At 55.9% G+C, this 16,886-nt stretch overlaps 5 protein-coding genes across 5 annotated transcripts; 3 read left to right on the forward strand and 2 right to left on the reverse strand.

Annotated features, from left to right (window-relative positions):
- Positions 1 to 2,472: 2,472 nt before the first annotated feature.
- Positions 2,473 to 3,159, reverse strand: K437DRAFT_266498 (DUF1742-domain-containing protein; the record flags this gene model as incomplete). Its single annotated transcript, XM_013390034.1, has 1 exon — positions 2,473 to 3,159. One exon carries the CDS (start codon positions 3,157 to 3,159, stop codon positions 2,473 to 2,475), a length of 687 nt encoding a protein of 228 aa, XP_013245488.1.
- A 2,367-nt stretch (positions 3,160 to 5,526) lies between these two features.
- On the forward strand, positions 5,527 to 6,811 carry K437DRAFT_220294 (Aminomethyltransferase folate-binding domain-containing protein; the record flags this gene model as incomplete). Its single annotated transcript, XM_013390035.1, has 3 exons — positions 5,527 to 6,136; positions 6,212 to 6,323; positions 6,394 to 6,811. The coding sequence occupies 3 exons, from the start codon at positions 5,527 to 5,529 to the stop codon at positions 6,809 to 6,811; spliced, it is 1,140 nt and encodes a 379-aa protein (XP_013245489.1).
- Positions 6,812 to 8,510: 1,699 nt separating this feature from the next.
- On the forward strand, positions 8,511 to 11,653 carry K437DRAFT_261253 (glycoside hydrolase family 47 protein; the record flags this gene model as incomplete). Its single annotated transcript, XM_013390036.1, has 3 exons — positions 8,511 to 8,730; positions 8,808 to 10,744; positions 10,829 to 11,653. 3 exons carry the CDS (start codon positions 8,511 to 8,513, stop codon positions 11,651 to 11,653), a joined length of 2,982 nt encoding a protein of 993 aa, XP_013245490.1.
- A 1,022-nt stretch (positions 11,654 to 12,675) lies between these two features.
- Positions 12,676 to 13,311, reverse strand: K437DRAFT_254056 (uncharacterized protein). The gene has a single exon (XM_013390037.1). It carries the CDS (start codon positions 13,107 to 13,109, stop codon positions 12,687 to 12,689), a length of 423 nt encoding a protein of 140 aa, XP_013245491.1. The 5' UTR covers positions 13,110 to 13,311; the 3' UTR covers positions 12,676 to 12,686.
- On the forward strand, positions 13,195 to 16,647 carry K437DRAFT_175422 (DUF1793-domain-containing protein). Its single transcript, XM_013390038.1, has 4 exons — positions 13,195 to 13,887; positions 13,977 to 15,272; positions 15,379 to 15,608; positions 15,696 to 16,647. The coding sequence occupies exons 1-4, from the start codon at positions 13,359 to 13,361 to the stop codon at positions 16,482 to 16,484; spliced, it is 2,844 nt and encodes a 947-aa protein (XP_013245492.1). The 5' UTR covers positions 13,195 to 13,358; the 3' UTR covers positions 16,485 to 16,647.
- Positions 16,648 to 16,886: the final 239 nt, after the last annotated feature.

The following is a 16,886-nucleotide window of genomic DNA, read 5'->3' on the forward strand; positions in this document are numbered from 1 at the left end:
ACAACGCTTGTGTATCCACTTTGAGAGTGTTGCCTGCTGATGCTCGTCGTTCATGCCGACGATATGGACGGCGCAAGGAGGCACTGGTGCTAATCACGCGTTCGTTCAGCGACCCCAGCGCGGAATTGAGGTCGCTTGTCCCGAAAGGGGACTCTGAATCAGTCGGGAGCCCCAGACCGAAAAGGTTGAATGGAGAAGAAGTATGCTGCGGCATCGAGTGGGCCTGTCGAACCGCTTCTTCGTCATATACATTTTCGTCTGATTCGCTGTCGTCCTCGTCCGAGGAAGCCGCGGCAGATAAGCTGGTCAGATCTGGACTGCCCGTACTTCCAGGTCCACTGGAGCTATACAAAGGTTCCGGTGACAGACGCTGGCGAGATGCTGTCGGAATTGATGACCGCGGAACTGGTAGTGTTTGCGTCCCAGGTACAATCGGGCTTTGTGACGTCTTCGCGCTTCGTTCTATGACCTGAGCCGGGCCGCTTTGCTGAGTGCTCGCGTTTGAGTACACCGGAGGCAGCATTGGGAGTGGTGAAATGGACCGATCGAAGGCAGCAAAAGCTGGCGAACCTGGTTGCTGTAGTCTCGATGCGGCCGAAGCGGGAGCTGCCGTTGCTTCTCTTACTGAACTTTGCAGCTGTCCTATGGAGGGCCCGTTCTGCTCGACAGGGCAAACACGACTCGGCTTGGGAGGAAGGGGAGGAGGCCGGCGAGTCACTGCGTTACCTTGCAGCGGCGGCAAGGCACTTAGGAGATCTTTTTTCACTTCGCAAGGCTCAGTCGTGGCCACCAGATCTTCCGAGCGCCAGGCTGCGGGATGATCTCGAGCAACAGAGCTAACAAGCGAGGCGCTTGATGTGCCGAGCCTACGTGGTGGCACGACTGGAAGCCCGTGAACTGGCTTGAACATGCCACCGGAGTCGACATGATTTTCGGCACGAGCTCTTTGTGCTGCGTCTACCAGCCGTTGTTCGGTTACGTTGGCGGTCGTGCTGCCATTGCTTACGATTGTAAGCGAGTGGGCAAACGCTGCATGTTCCCCTTCTTCGCGAGAATGGATTGAGGATGCAGGGGGAGCTGGGAGCGGTCGGGAAGGCGGATGCGCGACAGCGTCCCGCTGAGCCCGCTGAAAGTGCATATTGCTAACCCCTGCACCTTTCCTCGAGCCCGGCGCAGAGCGTACGTCGCCGTCCGTGCTGTACGCCGAAAGCAATCACAATCGCAAACGACGTCACGCCCACGCTGAGTACTCCAATTGACCCGCCGCGCGAAAGGTAGGGGGAGGGGATGCCTCCTATCGTGGCGTTGTCGGCTGCAGAGCCTTCGCCAAGCTCTTAGACAGTGCTCACCCAATGGTCATGTTGCTGTGAGTACTGCATTAATCATCCGATCCATACCTATGCGCGCTTTGTACATGTAAATTCTACCGGCGCTTTGAAAGGTCGACATCCGACTGTGAACGCTGACCGCCAGTGACTTGACTCGTGGTGATTCTTGGCCCCAAGTCTGGCGAATAGATAAAGTTGAGAGAGATCTAGGCACGAGCGGAGCAGTGCCAGTTCTTTCTTTTAGTGAAGCTGCTGGCGGCCCATCGTCAACCCTAGAATGAAACTCTTGAAGCTCGCTGATATGAAATCCGTAACAGTTAGGGACATTTCGCGAAAAGAAAGAACTGTTAAAGTATGTGAAGGCAATCGTCGTTCTGATTTCTGGTAATCTGATTCCCCAAAGAGGGGGGATATGGCCTCGTTCCCCATAAGACATCTTGGAGCAAGCTCTGTGCATGTGCCATGCGCATACATTAAATAAAAGGCAGATATGAGGCGATGCCACAATTTGGACACCCACTTAACACCCACTGAGCGATGTTCCGGAAAGAAGAGCACCAGCCTATACCCCAAGGTCTAGATCCAACCCCTCCACAGCAGGCCCTCGTTGTAATCCTGATTTTGGGTATCCATGAATGCGGGCATGCTACTGCCCTTTGCTGCTTGGCGTCAGTTGCCCTTCGCCTTTGTGCTGAAGCTTAAAATGTATACGCCACTAGTTCATCCGTCGGACGAAGTCCAGCGGCGAATTGGTCACCCCGTCGTTCAAGTCGCCTTGCCAGCCCTGTGACGAGAAATTTAGAGGAGGACGAAGTCGCCGAAAGGCCTCCCTCAGCATGTTGACTATGGCTACCCAAAACTTAGTTCCCCATCGTCGGTTGTGGTACGATCGAGCCGGAAGGCTGCCGGGCCCGAACCCAAGCCAAGCCAAACACAGGTGTTCTCAGCGTCTGAAACATCGCAGCCGGGCATGTCGATGCTTTGTCCTAGTGAGCCTTGGTGAATGTAACGAAGGCAAATCCCACACAGCGGCGAAAGGGAGAGTAGAGCGGGATCTTGTAGGAAAACATGTTGAAAAGCGTCCACCCGAGACCGGAGGAGATTGTACGCCCGCCGATTCCCGACATGGATCTTATCAAGGCGGTCACGCTGCACTTCCTGCTGCTGGCTTTGACGGCGCTAGCTGGGATTTGAGTTCTCCACGTGGTGCAGCCGGCATGGAAAGCTCCTTTGCCCTCTTAATCGCGTCGCGTTTCTTGTAAGCGTCGAATCGCATGTTATAGAAGTCTCGATGGAGCGTGTACCGGTCATGTTTACCTTCTGTCTTGCCTGGCGCAGTGCCATATGTTGTCGTTGGCTTTGAATTCGCTGGGGCACTGAATGGACTATCTCCGGTTGCGGACGAATCGAGCAGGGACGACAAGCCGGAAAACCAGGACTGGTTCTTGTTCTTGTTCCTGTTTTTGTCTTTGTCTGCTTTGTCTCCTTCCCCTTTCTCTTTCCCCTCTTCGTCAATCTTGGATTTCGCAGCCTCTTCTCGCTTCTTCTGCCGTTCCTCGTACTCTAACTTAATCTTATTGATCTCCGCCTGGCTCACTTTCTCTGGCAATACTTGGGCGCAGGGCAAGCCGGCCAAAGCAACTGAATGATCAGCGATCTGCGAGGCAAAGTGCCGATCGGACAGGTGCGATTCGCAAACGTAGAAGAAGTCCTCCGCCGGCAATGACTGAGAGACGAGCACATGTGGCGAAGGGCGGTAGCATACAAGGCAGGGCTTCGCCGTGCCGGCCAATCGATGGATGTAGTGGTTGACGGGGCGGGGGGCAGTCATGACCGGCCGAGAAAGATAGACGTTATGCCCACCCGCGTGGCCGACTTCCTTGGGGCTGGCTCCGGATATTCCGACAAGCACAGTCTGTTACTGGACAAGGACCTTGCAACGGATGACGCCTAAGACATGAGATATCGGACGAACCAGATTGATGGTACAATTTCAATTGATAGGAGAAATTGATGATGCCCAATTGCTTATCAACAAGAGAGTGGTTCTGCAAGTAGTTGCGGCAGTCTTGATTTAGTCCCTCGCAAAATACATAGCACTGTCGCCATTTACGCAGCGATTTCAAATCTGATTTGTTGAAATCTCCCAAAGCACACTCGATAAATAAACAAATATGAACGCGAGCATTGGTCTTACTTCCATCACACGAATGCTTATGAACCATGGCTCTCGGAGAACTCGACGGTCACCTAGGATCTATCCGTCATCTTGCAAATCTCACCTCGATCTGAATGGAGCCAGAGCGTAGGGAAGCTGTATGCACAACGCGCCGTACCACCTGAAGAAACCTGCGCTGCAAACTTGGTCATGGTAGCCCAATCGTGCATGTACACCGAGTCCCAGCTTCGACAGTAGCTTCATCACATCTCATTACCAGGGTTCGACAAGGATGGCCACTCTACAACGTCACCGTTACCGCTGCCAATGCTGGTGATGCTGGTGCAGCTGATGTTCTTTCATTTGACTTAAATCCCCTTTGAGAACACTACGCTACATTACGAGCCATCACGGTCGATATCAATTGAACTTCAAGACACTTTTCGCAGATGCATGGACAAAGCCGAGGGCTGCTATTGCATGTATCATAACATGCTTTCCCTCCACACACTGCGATTTATCGGTTACAAATGGCGAATTTCATCATTCACAGACATGGACTTGGGGAGAGAGATACAAAGTGCTCATCAATGATGTTCATTCAGCTTCGGTGCCGGAGTGAGGGTGCTCGCCCCCTCGATTTTGTTTCGACAAGATATCAAAGCCGGGCGGGTCAGCCACATGCTCTTTGTTGTATACCTGCTCAGTCCTAAAAACACAGACCAATGCCTTCGTCCGACGCTCATCTCAACGCCTGGTACCTCGTGGACATCAGGTTCAGCGGTGCCAATATCATGTAACCAATTGAGCTATTCGAAGACATCATCGAATGCGGGTTATCAGATGGAAGATATTGTCTTAAAGGGAACATTCTGAGAGCTCCTTTCCCCCCGTCTCAAGCATCCCCCTTGGCATTAACGAGGTCGACAGCGAGTTTACAAGCGTCCAGAAGCTTTGGGTGCTGCAGTGTCAAATACGAGAGAACACAGCGTGGGCTAATTAGTACCGCATCTTGCCAACGGATTTTTATCACAGACACTTTGACGTAGGCGGTATCCAAATCCTCCTGGGTATTTATCTTTCGAACGCCCATCTGGCCCTTGCGCTTTGCAGCAGATATTGGGCATTTACATTTTCAAAGAAAAGGACGTCATCACACAGAAGCTGATGTTCTCGCTCTATTTGTGGGACAGCTCATGACCAAGGCCCATGCCCGTCGGCCACAACGCTTTCTACCCGTATGCGCCTGAAATGCTTGGACAGTGCACCATGCTATAATCGAATATGACCATCAAGTGTGGGGATCAGACCAAGCAACCTGCCAATCGTGAGCTCAGGAGCGAAGACGAGCGAATCTACTACTTCCAGCATGAGTTAGACTCTGTTGGCATAGGGAGGTAGCCCTTGAATGTAATGAGAACAGTAATCTCCAATTGTCATAGGATGGTCAACGAAACAGAGCAATGGTGAACCGATGACATACGAAAATGGTACATCAGAAAGAGGGCAAGCAGCTCAGTCATAATCAGGCGGGAGGTGACACAGCCTGACAGGTCGTATATGATGAGGTCATCGACGCAATGTTCCGCTTTTTCGACTCAGACTCATCATACCATCACTCAGTCGCCAACCGCGATCTAAATGCATCTCATGGCTCTTCGCTACATCCAACATTTCACATCTTGACTCTGCTCGCACTCAACCAACCCAAGCTGAAGATGAGTGCTGAGTAACGAGGTCTTCGCACGAAGCACACGCCCTGGTTTCCGACGAGTCATGTTCTATGCGCAGCCTTGGACTCTAACATTTTGAAACGCTTTGCTCAGCATGACTTTAAGCGTGTACACCATGCTTTCCGCGCTGCCAAGTCGGGGCTTCGGTCTCCTCCAACATATCCGTTCGCTCCAACAAATACAGCGGAAGAAATGTGTCTCCATTTCGCGTTGCCGCTTTTCCATCAGCTGTCGCGCGATCGTCTCTGCCTCTTCAATGCGGCAACGGCCAGGCGGCTTGACAAACGAGTCGGCGAACAGCAGCAGCATGTACGTTTGTGTGCCACATCGCGGCGTGCTTTCAATGAGAGGCCGGGATACTTTCAAGCTACTGCAAGGTCTCTTCTCGAACGACGTGACCAAGCTGGAACGGCGCCTGAAGCAACAACAGGCGTGGGGCGAGGTACACGACGCCTTGTATGCTGCGCTCATGACGCCGCAAGGACGCATGGTCGCCGACGTCTTCTTGCATCTGCCGGCTGGATCTGCTGACGACGACCCAGAAGTTTTGGTAGAGCATGATACGCGCATCGGCCCTCAGATCCTCAGCTTCATCAAGAAATATAAGCTGCGGAGCAAAGTCAAGATCGCAGACGTCACCGACGAATGGCAAGTGGGCCAATTGCTTTCGCCGGCACTGGGTCCGCACAGATTAGCATCGGAGGCCAATGCACTTATACTCAGGGACAACCGAGCGCCAAAAATGGGCTTTCGTGTGCTTTCTCGCAAATGCACAAAGCTTACCTTCGAGCCATCAGATCGGCACGGAGAAGCGTATACCATCCATCGGATCTTGCAGGGAGTGCCAGAAGGCTCGCAAGACATCCTCTTCGAGCACGCCGTACCGTTAGAGGTCAACCTAGACTACATGGGCGGGGGTAAGCTGCAATCTACGTTTTTGCGCGCCGCCTTTAAACTGAGAAGATGACGCGACCGTTTTCTTGTACTTCCAGTCGACTTTCGCAAGGGTTGCTACGTTGGACAAGAGCTGACGGCGAGGACGCATCATACTGGCGTTGTCCGGAAACGCTTCCTGCCCATCTCGCTGTATGACCCGTCCGAGAAGTGAGTTGACCTCAGCCACGTACCGACAAGGAAATCCGCTAACAGCCCTTACCCCCAATGCACTGCCTAGACCGCCGATAGCTCTGCAAGTGAGCAGAGATTTCGACCGTGCTCTGCCAAAGCCAGGTTCGGAAGTACGTTCGTCGCCTGCTGCGTCCGCTGTGTCACCTACATCATCACATGCCGAAGGAGATTCCACGCCCGCAGGTTCCAGCCGCGGTAGATCGGCTGGGAAGCTCTACTCGGGCGTGCACAACATTGGCCTCGCGTGCTTGCGGCTCGAGCAAGTCGAGCGATGGGTCGGGCCCTCTCGCGCTGGTAACGCACAGGGCGCGCAGCGACATGAAGGACAGGACGCAGATGTGCACAAGGAAGGCGGGTTGCACATGACGGTCCAGACACCTGATGGGAGTGTGCTCGCGGTCAAGCCTTGGATCCCTACTTGGTGGAATACGAGGGATGGGCACAGGGAGTCAGCGCAGCACTGAAAGCTGACCGCTGACCATTGAATGCTGGAATTGCTCTTTGGAGAGAGAAGTATATATACATGCCCCGAAAGCGATGCACCCAGCACGATTCCAGCGTGCTCTACCCCTTTCTCTTTGCATTGTTCTCCCTCGTGCCTCCTAGGGCATGTGAGCCTTTCAACAACAGCCTTGCGTCACCACTCATTTTGGACGGCTCCGAGCTCGCCTGGGAAGCTGAATCGCGTCACACAGGATTTCCCCTATACCTCATCGATTCAAAACGCATCTATTCAATCCTTGGAAGTCGGGCTTGCTAACACATTGCAGCTTGACGAATGTTTCGACATGTCTCAATATAGACCGGACGATCACAGTACTTCAACAAGCGTCCAGTTTTATGCCATGGCTTCATCGAGCTTTTTGTCAAAATCCAAGGCAATCCATATTTCCTTTACTTTTCTTTTCTTCAATCTCTCGATTTGTTGGCACAGTTTTGCTGGCTGCTGAAATCTGGTTTCTTTTGCCTTCCCCAATTTCCATGATCTTCAATTCTACATCTGTGCAATGCGCGTGATGCGGTGAACTGTAGGCAGCCAAGTATTACTGACTCTACCAAGCCCTTCGGTCCGCTGCGATGCCAGCCCAACGCTTGGCATCTCTCGCTTCGGATGAGTTCTTTCATTTTGCACCCACCCAGCCACACAGCTTCGGTGACCAGGGGTCGGCCCAACTCCCGCAGCTCCCTCTGAGCCGAGGGTCTGTCAGACTTGTGTGGAATACGTTCGCCGGCTTAATCGAAGATATGGAAGGTAGCAAAGGAACCATGCGCGGAGATGGAAACGAGCGCGGCGGGACTCCACAACACGCGGAAGCTAGTTCCCGCCAACATTATTTAATTAGACGCCATTTGCATCCGCATTGGGATGGCATCTGCATTTCAGGTTAAGCTTGTAGCAGCTGTCTCTGCTACATTGTGCCGATAGTAGACGAGGCTATCCATCCCTTGGATTATTCCCCACAATCTTCTCCTCATTCGCTGGTGGTCTGATGAGCCCCAGCTCGGCGCATTGAGAACCTGGACAGACGCTTCCAAGCGATTTTCAGGCAGACAGGCAAAGTGGAGTCGCCTTCAGCAACCCTGTCCCCGGCGCAACTGACGCTGTCATTGCCGCTGCCTTCGCGGCCACGCAAAGCCCTAAGCCTGACTTCTCTATCATCTTCGCCTTCGCCTTACCACTCGCACCCGCCATCTCCCCTCCTAAACCCCAGCGGCAGAGGTAGTAAGTTATCTCGAACGCCTTCGCCAGCGCTCGGAGCTATACCTAGGTCATCAGTCCCTGCCAACAAGGAAGGTAACAGCGACGTCAATCTATCATCGTATTCGCCCGCAGCATCATGGAACTCTGATCCACGTGCTGCTCGACAAACATTCACCACGCTGCAAGCTGATTCAGAGCTCAGGAGGCGGGGGACCCATGCATGTCGCGCTCTTCGACCCGGTAGTGATACCAACGCGGACATCAGCGAGCGATTATTGAGTGACGCGAGCAGGAGCGAGGATTCACCGACATCAGATCCTTTCGCTTTTGTGAAATTGCTTTCTACCACAGAACAGATAGCCGGCACAGTAACGAGCTCAGCAGTACCCGCAGGAGGGGGAACAACAGCAAAGGCACTAGCAACACCAGAGTCTTCCATCCTGGCAGAGACTCACGACAAAATGGCGCCTCAAAGCGTTCGCGACAGGAATGGCTACTTGCCACTCTCGTTAGGATTCACACCGGCTACAAGTCAAGGCGGTAGCTTTGCGCGCACCCTCTTCACAAGGCGGACACTATCATGCGTTCTCTTCGTTTTGGTTGTTTGCACCATCACACCAGTCTACCTCCTAAAGTCGCAATTGTTGGGCGAAGACAGGATGCGAAAGCTCGGACTGGAGGGTGAGTCCCAGTGCCTCAGTTGTCGCTGGCGTTCTCTTACTCCCTGTGCTGTCGCTGACACGCTTCATGTTTTGCAGAGTGGATACCGAGCTTCCATGCTCCGGAAAAAGCAGCACACGAAGCGCCACCACCCATGCCCGTCCCTAGCATAGGCTCCAGCATCTCTGCCAACATTCCACCCCTTTCTCACTTGAACTTCCCACCGCACTACTACGACAGCTTAGCTGATGTCGCGCAGCTCTATCCGAATGGCAATCCGCACGCGGGTATCATCCCTTCGGCCCTGCTCGCCATGATCGAAGTTGCACCAGCCTCACAACCTCCACCACGCCCGGCGCTGGCAGCTCGCGTACCCGAGGCTCTGCACGCGCCCCACAACTGGAGCGTGGAGAAGAACGGCTCGACGACGCGGTTCGAGGATACATTCAAGGCGAGCGAGCAGTCGCAGGCTCCGGACTTCCGCACGGGTACGCGCTACGCAGGGTGGCAGCCGCCCCTTGCCGATCTCAACGAGACGCGCCGCGTCCAGCCGCTGCCAAAAGTCCAATTTGCTTTCCCGGCGCCGGACAAGTTCTCTGGCAAGCAAGGCAGCCCGCAGAGGGATGCGCTGATCCGGCATAGGCAAAAGCTGGTGAAGAATGCTTTTGTAAGAAGCTGGGAGGGCTACAAAAAGTATGCGTGGGGTCACGACGAACTCAAGCCGCTTAGCAATGGATCATCTGATCCGTTCAACGGATGGGGCGCAACGATTGTTGATGCGCTCGATACGCTGCTCGTCATGGATCTACCCGCCGAGTACAACTACGCGAGACAGCACGTGCACGATATCGACTTCACCCTGATAAGCGGCGAACGCAGTGCGTATGGCAGCTCCGACGGGCGCATCCCTGTGTTTGAGACAGCCATTCGCTACCTCGGCGGCTTACTCTCCGCATACGACTTGTCCGGTGATGAGCTTATGCGTGACCGCGCCGAAGAGCTTGGCCAGCTGATCATGCCTGCTTTCAAGACGATGAGTGGCGTCCCCGTCGGCCGGCTCCGAATGGGAGACACCAACCCGGCCAGCTCGGACAGTGTCATCCTCTCCGAAGCGACGAGCCTGCTGCTTGAGTTCACGAGGCTCTGGCAGGCAACAGGGAATAGGACGTACTTTGATCAGGTACAGCGCACCACGGACTGGTTCAATCACAACATCACCAGTTCGGGTCGTCTCGGCACTCTCTTGCCAACGAACATCAGCCCCGACTCCAAGCACATGTACGGTCTTTACTCGTTCGGTGGCATGGCGGACTCGTACTACGAATATCTCATCAAGGAGTACCAGCTGCTCGGCGGCAGGGTGGACCAGTACAAGCACATGTACTCGCACGCGATCAGGGACGCCAAGAAGTTCCTTTACTCTGTTGTCGATTCGGTCCCGAACACGTTGCTGCTGCTCGTCGGCATTTCGACGGGGACGTCGTACACTGCCAAGCTGGAGCATCTTGCTTGCTTCAGCGGCGCAATGGTCGGCCTTGGCGCCAAGCTGCTGCCGGACCGAGCGGAGGACATCCATGACGCCACTCGCCTGACCGAGACGTGCTACTGGTCGTACAATTCGACGCTGACGGGCATCGGGCCGGAGGACATAACCTTCTACCAGACTGGAGACCCCGACCGCTTCGACGTCATGAGTGCAGCAACAAGCAACGGTGCGGACCGCCACGGCCGTGCGCGCGGGAACCCGCAGGTGGGCGTCAGGGGCGCCAACGGCGACTATCGCAACCGGCCAGAGACAATCGAGTCAGTCTTCTACATGTGGCGCATCACCGGCGATGAAGTGTGGCAGGAGCGCGGATGGCAGATGTTCGCCAGCTGGGTCACGCATTCGATGACCGAGAGCGGCTTCGCGGGCATCGTCGACGTCAATCGCGTACCCGTAACTAAGATGGACAACATGGAGAGCTTTGCGTTTGCAGAGACTTTCAAGTATTACTACCTGCTCTTTAGCCCGCCAGATCTCATCAGTCTGGATGTGAGTAGTCGGTGACAGTTTGCCGGTCGGCGTCGTCTTATCGGTGCTGTGCACTGATGGCTGCGTGCTGTTTTTGTTCGTCAGGACTATGTCTTTACCACCGAGGCGCACCCACTGCTGGTGCCGAAGAACGGACGTTGGACACAGCCTGGGCACGGCCCGAAGAAATTCTGGAAATACGACGAGGGTGCACAGAAACTTGCAGGCCTCGCCGCTGCTGCCAAAATGAGCACCGGTGGCGACGGCGCGAGCAGCCCGAAGATGCCGTACATTGGCGGCGAAGGCGGGACACGTATCGGCGCAATGACGAACGTGCAGAAGCACGCGCTGCTGCGCGCGCACCAAGCCGCGAGCGAGCTGCAGCTAGCGCGCTCGGTCTCGAACGCGCTGCATGAACTCGCGCTGCGCGAGCTTGCGCTGGAGCAAGTCATTGCGCAGAAGCGCGAAGCTGCCGCAGCTGGAGCGGAGGGGACAGCGGCGGAGGACAAAGTGGAGGAGATAGTGGCGGCGCTGCGCCGGGATCCGCAGGGATTCGAGGATGCGCTGCAAGGCGTCGTGATCAATGTCGCTGAGCCGCATGTGCGCCGCGCGCTGCGTGCTCTGCTCGATCGTCGCCAGCCTGCAGACACTGGCATGTTCGAGGAGGAAGTATACGAAGAGGACGAGGAAGAAGATGTGGAAGGAGAGAAGGACGCGTTACTCGATCGCGCGCTGCATGCTTATGCGCGGGCACATCGACAGCAGCAGGAAGCCAAAGAGACACTCGCCACTGCTACTGTAGGTGACGGCGGGGAGTTGAACACCAGTCCCTTGCTGCAGATGCCGTCTTCATCGTCTGCAAACGAAGAGTCAGGGCCTGAGCCGCGCGCGTTCGGAGGCGGCTTTGGAAGCCGTGGACTGCGCGCGTAAGCCTCCCTCCATCTTTTCCGCTTCGAGGCTGGTCAGCAGCTAAACGCTGAAGGAGAAAATGATTGGGAATGATTCCTTCATTCATTCGCTCGTTGCATTTTCATGTATCAGATCTGCTCGGCGAATGGGTAAGAGGGCGGGCGGCACGGATGGGCGCGGGCCACGTGCCTACAAATTGCCAAGGGACGGCATGCCATCGCGCTCGTGCTCATTAGCCAGCGGACATATTGGGCACTCGACCCTATTAGACATACTTCTCACATCTACGGCATACAATCAATTAATATACCGTCATTAATCCCAATCCCGTCAGAAGACGGCGAGCAACGTAGCTTCACACTTGACAGCACTTTGAGAATTCTACCGAGTTAGGGTTGTGTTCGCAAGCGATGTGCATATCGTGATGTACTCTCCTGCACCCGCAATGGCAGTAAAGTAAAAGGGCCCTGCAGGGTGCAAGGGGCATTGCACTGCAGCGCCGGTGGCTGGAGCACAAGTTCAGCGTGGAAACGCGATCTGGGCGCCCCAGGAGCCAATGTGCGAGTCGAATTCAAAGGAACGCGGGCTCTGCGCCACTTACCCCGCACAGCTGACCTGGTGGCTCACACCGCTTTCTGCCCGCTCACAACAGGAACGGGCAGTTGACACTGAGGAGGCCTGGACACAGTAGACATGCTGGGGTGCTCTCCCCAGCACATCTGTGGACACTCCACTCCATTCCTACTCTTGTTTTTTGGCGAGCACTTGGCGGGAGAATAATAGGGGTTTTTAGCGTGGATCCGTAGTGCGTGCCGTACGTAGTCTGTTCCTTTCCCCCACCATTACCGCGCACGATCTCAGCGTCGCGCCCCGATGGGAGCGCCAAATGAGGAACAGTCATTGCAAGGTGTGTGCACTAGCAATCACATTGTGTCGCATCAACACACACCCAACAAGCGACCCATTGGGAGCGTGCGGATAGGAAAGAAGGGTGGTATGAGCCTCGAATGCGTCTCTTCGTTGTTGCAGCGCCGCGCTATTGTGTGAAGGGAGGTTAAATTGAACAAGGTGTGGACAGGTGTGTGCCTGGACGCGTCTTCAGTGCTTTGGGGGTTTGCCCAACCTCGTTTTGGGAACGCAGCAAGTGCGATCCTGTAGAGATGTGAGTGAAGCTGCCTGATGAAGGCGACAAGGCGCTGTTCTGTCGGATCGGCGGATATATTGCGCAAAGATAGGCTGCTGCGAGGGCGGTCATGGATGGAGAGAGAGGGGTCTGTTCTTTGTTGCGGCTCTGACTTGGGTGTGCTAGGTGCAACAATAGGAGCGTCAGAGCCAATGTGTAGCACTGCTGTCGCTGGGACCCCGTAGCTTTTCCTTTGCCAAATTGCAGCAGGCATGCGCAACGCCGTCTGCCAGATCGGGGCATAGATGCGCACATGGCCCTCTGTTTGACGACGCTGATCACCATCCTGGCCATTATCTTCTCATTGCTCGTCTTATTCATTCATTCATCCCGTACCATCCCATCATCCTCCGCCTCCTTTTCTAATGCCTCCATCCCTTGCCTTCCACCCTCAGATCATCGCCTGATCCACCCCCTGCTCGCCTGCCCCCTACTTTGGAATAATAGCGCTGTGTCACGGTCATTACTAGTACGTCTTCCACTTAGTTCCGAGGACCGAATAGACACAAGACATCGGCCGGGCACGGAACTCCTGCACTGCATATGCATCCGCACATCTACTTGGTACCATCATCACGCAAGCCAGCTCTTACCTCGAAAGAAACAACAGCCAAAATGCGCACGCTCAGCGGCGCGCTCTTTCTCGCCCTGCTTGCCTCCACGGCGCTGGCCGGCCTGCAGAACCCTTCCGCGCCGGCACTGCAGACGCTGGCGGACCTGACGCGACCTGACGGGCAGAAGCACCTCGCTGCTGACTACATTCCGTCGAGCGCGACGTACAGCGAGCCGGTCGACAAGTCTGGCGGCGGCGTCGCGTGGCGCGTGCAAAAGGACCAGGACCAGCACAAGTCCAGCGTCGCGCACCTCATCAACGGCCTCGCCAACAACCTACCCTTCAGCCTGCTGCCTGTCTCCCAGCAGCAGGCAAAGCCGGCCGCCAAGGCTGCTGCTGGGAGCGAAAGCAGTAGCGTTAGGCCAGCATCAGACTCTATCAGTTTCGTGAAGCAGAACGTTGCTTCGGCTTTTAGCCCCATCAACCCGCCTAGCATCCCGCTCGCAGTCCGCAGCCCTTGTGAGTTGCTGTTCTCCTGCTTGCGTTTGGAGAACAGGCCCTGATCAAGCATTTGCGGACCGTGATCATGCTCCTTTCGATACGGGCAGACTTGAGCACCTGGCTGCCATCCGGCTCTTTCTCCTCGGCTACACCGCCAAATCACCAGGGCAACGGAGGCTATCTGTACGGTCAATACCCCGCCTTCTGGACCTCGTCCTACGGTGCGGATGGCGAGTTTCGTCTCGGGTGGACCGGCTACATCCGCATTAATGGCAAGACGTACCAGTGGATGGGAGACGGCTTCGGCACGCTCGTCCCCGATGGACCGAATGCGCAACAGCTGAGCATGGAGTACACTGCCACGCGCTCCACGTTTGCCTTCAAAGCGGCCGGCGTCAAGTTCACTGTGACATTCATGACGCCCATCACGCCGAACGACTACCTGCGCCAGTCGCTGCCGCTCTCGTACATGCACTTCGAGCTAGACCCCAAGACGGCCAAGGGAAAGGACATCCAGATGTACACCGACATTGATGAGCGCTTCGTCACGGGCCACGACTACGACTACGAAAACTATCCGTACAATATGCAGTTTATTAACACCAACGGCACCAGCATGTACCTCATCCAGCGCAACAACCCGCAGGTGTACACCGAGTATCGCCAGCGCGCCGAGTGGGGCAGCGTCGCGTACGCTGTCAAAAACACGCCGGGCCTCAGCAGCAGGAACAACAACAACGTTGTCGCACAGAGCGAGTTCCTGCAGAAAGGCAATCTCACCTTCGACCATGGCCCTGTTGGCGGGCCGGACAACTCATTCGCCTTTTCGGTCAACTTCTCCGCGCCTGGCGCAAAGAACGATCTCGTCTTTGCTATTGGGCACCTGCGCACGCCGTATGTCAACTACATCAAGCCCGTCCCCGGCGCGCCGGGTAAGTCGTACCAGCAAGACCGGTACGGGTACTGGCAAACCAAGTACCCCAACTTTAACGACGCTGTCTCCTTCTTTGTCAACGACTTTGCCGGCGCGCTCGCTGGCGCCATGGAATTCGACAAGATGATCCGTACCGACAGCCAGAACGCCGCCGGTGGCGGCGCCGTCGGCGACAACTACGCCGCCATCACCGAGCTCTCCGTCCGCCAGGCAATGGCCACTATCGAGATCACCGTCTCTCAGGACGATACCGGCGCGTATAACAAGTCCGACACGCTCATCTTCCTCAAGGAGATATCGTCCAACGGTGACATGTCCACCGTCGACGTCATCTTTCCCCTGTTCCCGCTCCTCTCGTACCTCAACCCCAGCCTTCTGCGCGACCTTATGAAGCCTATCTTCGAGTACACCGAGTCCGGGCTGTACCCGAACAAGTGGTGTGTCCATGATCTGGGCGTTTACCCGAATGGTGCGTATACACGCACACAGGGCGCGGAGAGAGGCGTGCAACGTGCGCAATTTCTTCGGGGAAAACATCGCTGACGACCTTTCCCTTTCCTGTACGGCCTCGGCAGCATTTGGCCACAACGACGGCAACGACGAGCCGATGCAGGTAGAGGAGAGCGGCAACATGATCCTAATGACGCTTAACTGGGCCCAACTCGTCGGCAAGAAGGCCGCCGTCCCCTTTCTCAAGGCTCACTACAAGATCATGCAGCAGTGGGCCAGTTTCCTCATCTCCGATTCTCTTGTCCCTGCCGAGCAACTCTCCACGGACGACTTTGCTGGCACGCTCGCGAACCAGGTGCGTTGGTATCGCTACAGTCGTGTTCTCTCAATGTGCATGCGAGTTGACCGTACTTGCTCTGCCGACCTGCATGCCCACTTGCAGACGGACCTGGCCATCAAAGGAATCGAGGGCATCTCCGCGATGGGCTACATTGCCGACTTGATCGGACAGACAGATGACGCCAACAGCTACCACAACACGTCGCTTTCGTATGTCAAGCTATGGGCCAACTATTCGATCTCCCACGACGGCTCGCACCTCAAGCTCGCGTACCAGGCCGACAGCTCGTGGGGCACCTTGTACAACCTGTACTTCGACCGCTTGCTCAACCTGCGCCTCGTCCCCAAGAGTATCTACAACATTTTGGACAACTGGTACCCCACCGTCGCGGGCCAGTACGGCGTGCCACTCGACAGTCGGCACACGTGGGCCAAGACGGATTGGCAGATGTTCGCCGCAGCGACGGCGGCCAAGAAGAGCACGCGCGACCTGTTCATCAACAAACTGTACAAGTTCGTCTCCAACGGCCGCACCGACTCGCCCTTCACGGACCTGTTCGAGACGACGACGGGCGACACACCTAAGGGCCGGCCGAACGACAATGACCACTACATTCACTTCCTCGCGCGTCCCGTCGTCGGAGGCCACGCCGCGCTTATGCTCCGCGACAAGGCCGACGAAGCCAACGGTATCACGCAATACCAGTACGGCCCCGAGTTCGCACACAAGGCCGTCACGCAGGCGCAGGTCGTTGACGCGCTCACCAACACTGCCGCGGCGGACCCGGCTATCACCGACAGCACTGCCGCCCCCTCCCCCGATGCTGCAAAGCGACTCGCGGTGCACCCTGGCAAGAAGCAGGTCGCTTTCGGCGTCAAGCAGCGTCACTGAGCGCGGGGCTCTTCTTTGGGCTCTGCTCGAGCACTTGCACCTGTCTGCGCACCGTTTTGTCGTCGATTTCTCGCGGCTGCCGAGCCACGGCAACCGCTGGCTGCAAAAGGTCGCCTGCTTTCTACACAGTTGCTTCATATTACTTGTAGCCTATACAATGGCATGGCATGTCCCTTCAATCGGTTTTGCTCCTCCAGCGCCATAGTTGCGAATGCATCGCCTGCAAGGTTCTGTTGTCGTGAGACGTCGTAGGACGTTGTTTGATGGGTGCTGAAACGTGTGGTGGTCTTGAGGGCCCGAGGTGTTTGGTGGACGCGAGCGCGGGATGAATTCTTTGCCCCACCAACGCACTTTGCCACTTAGTTCTCACCGCGCGGAGAAGCGGAGACTGGGGAATGGGAA

Source organism: Tilletiaria anomala, assembly GCF_000711695.1.
Source record: "Tilletiaria anomala UBC 951 chromosome Unknown K437scaffold_8, whole genome shotgun sequence".
In the NCBI taxonomy this organism is placed as follows: domain Eukaryota; kingdom Fungi; phylum Basidiomycota; class Exobasidiomycetes; order Georgefischeriales; family Tilletiariaceae; genus Tilletiaria; species Tilletiaria anomala.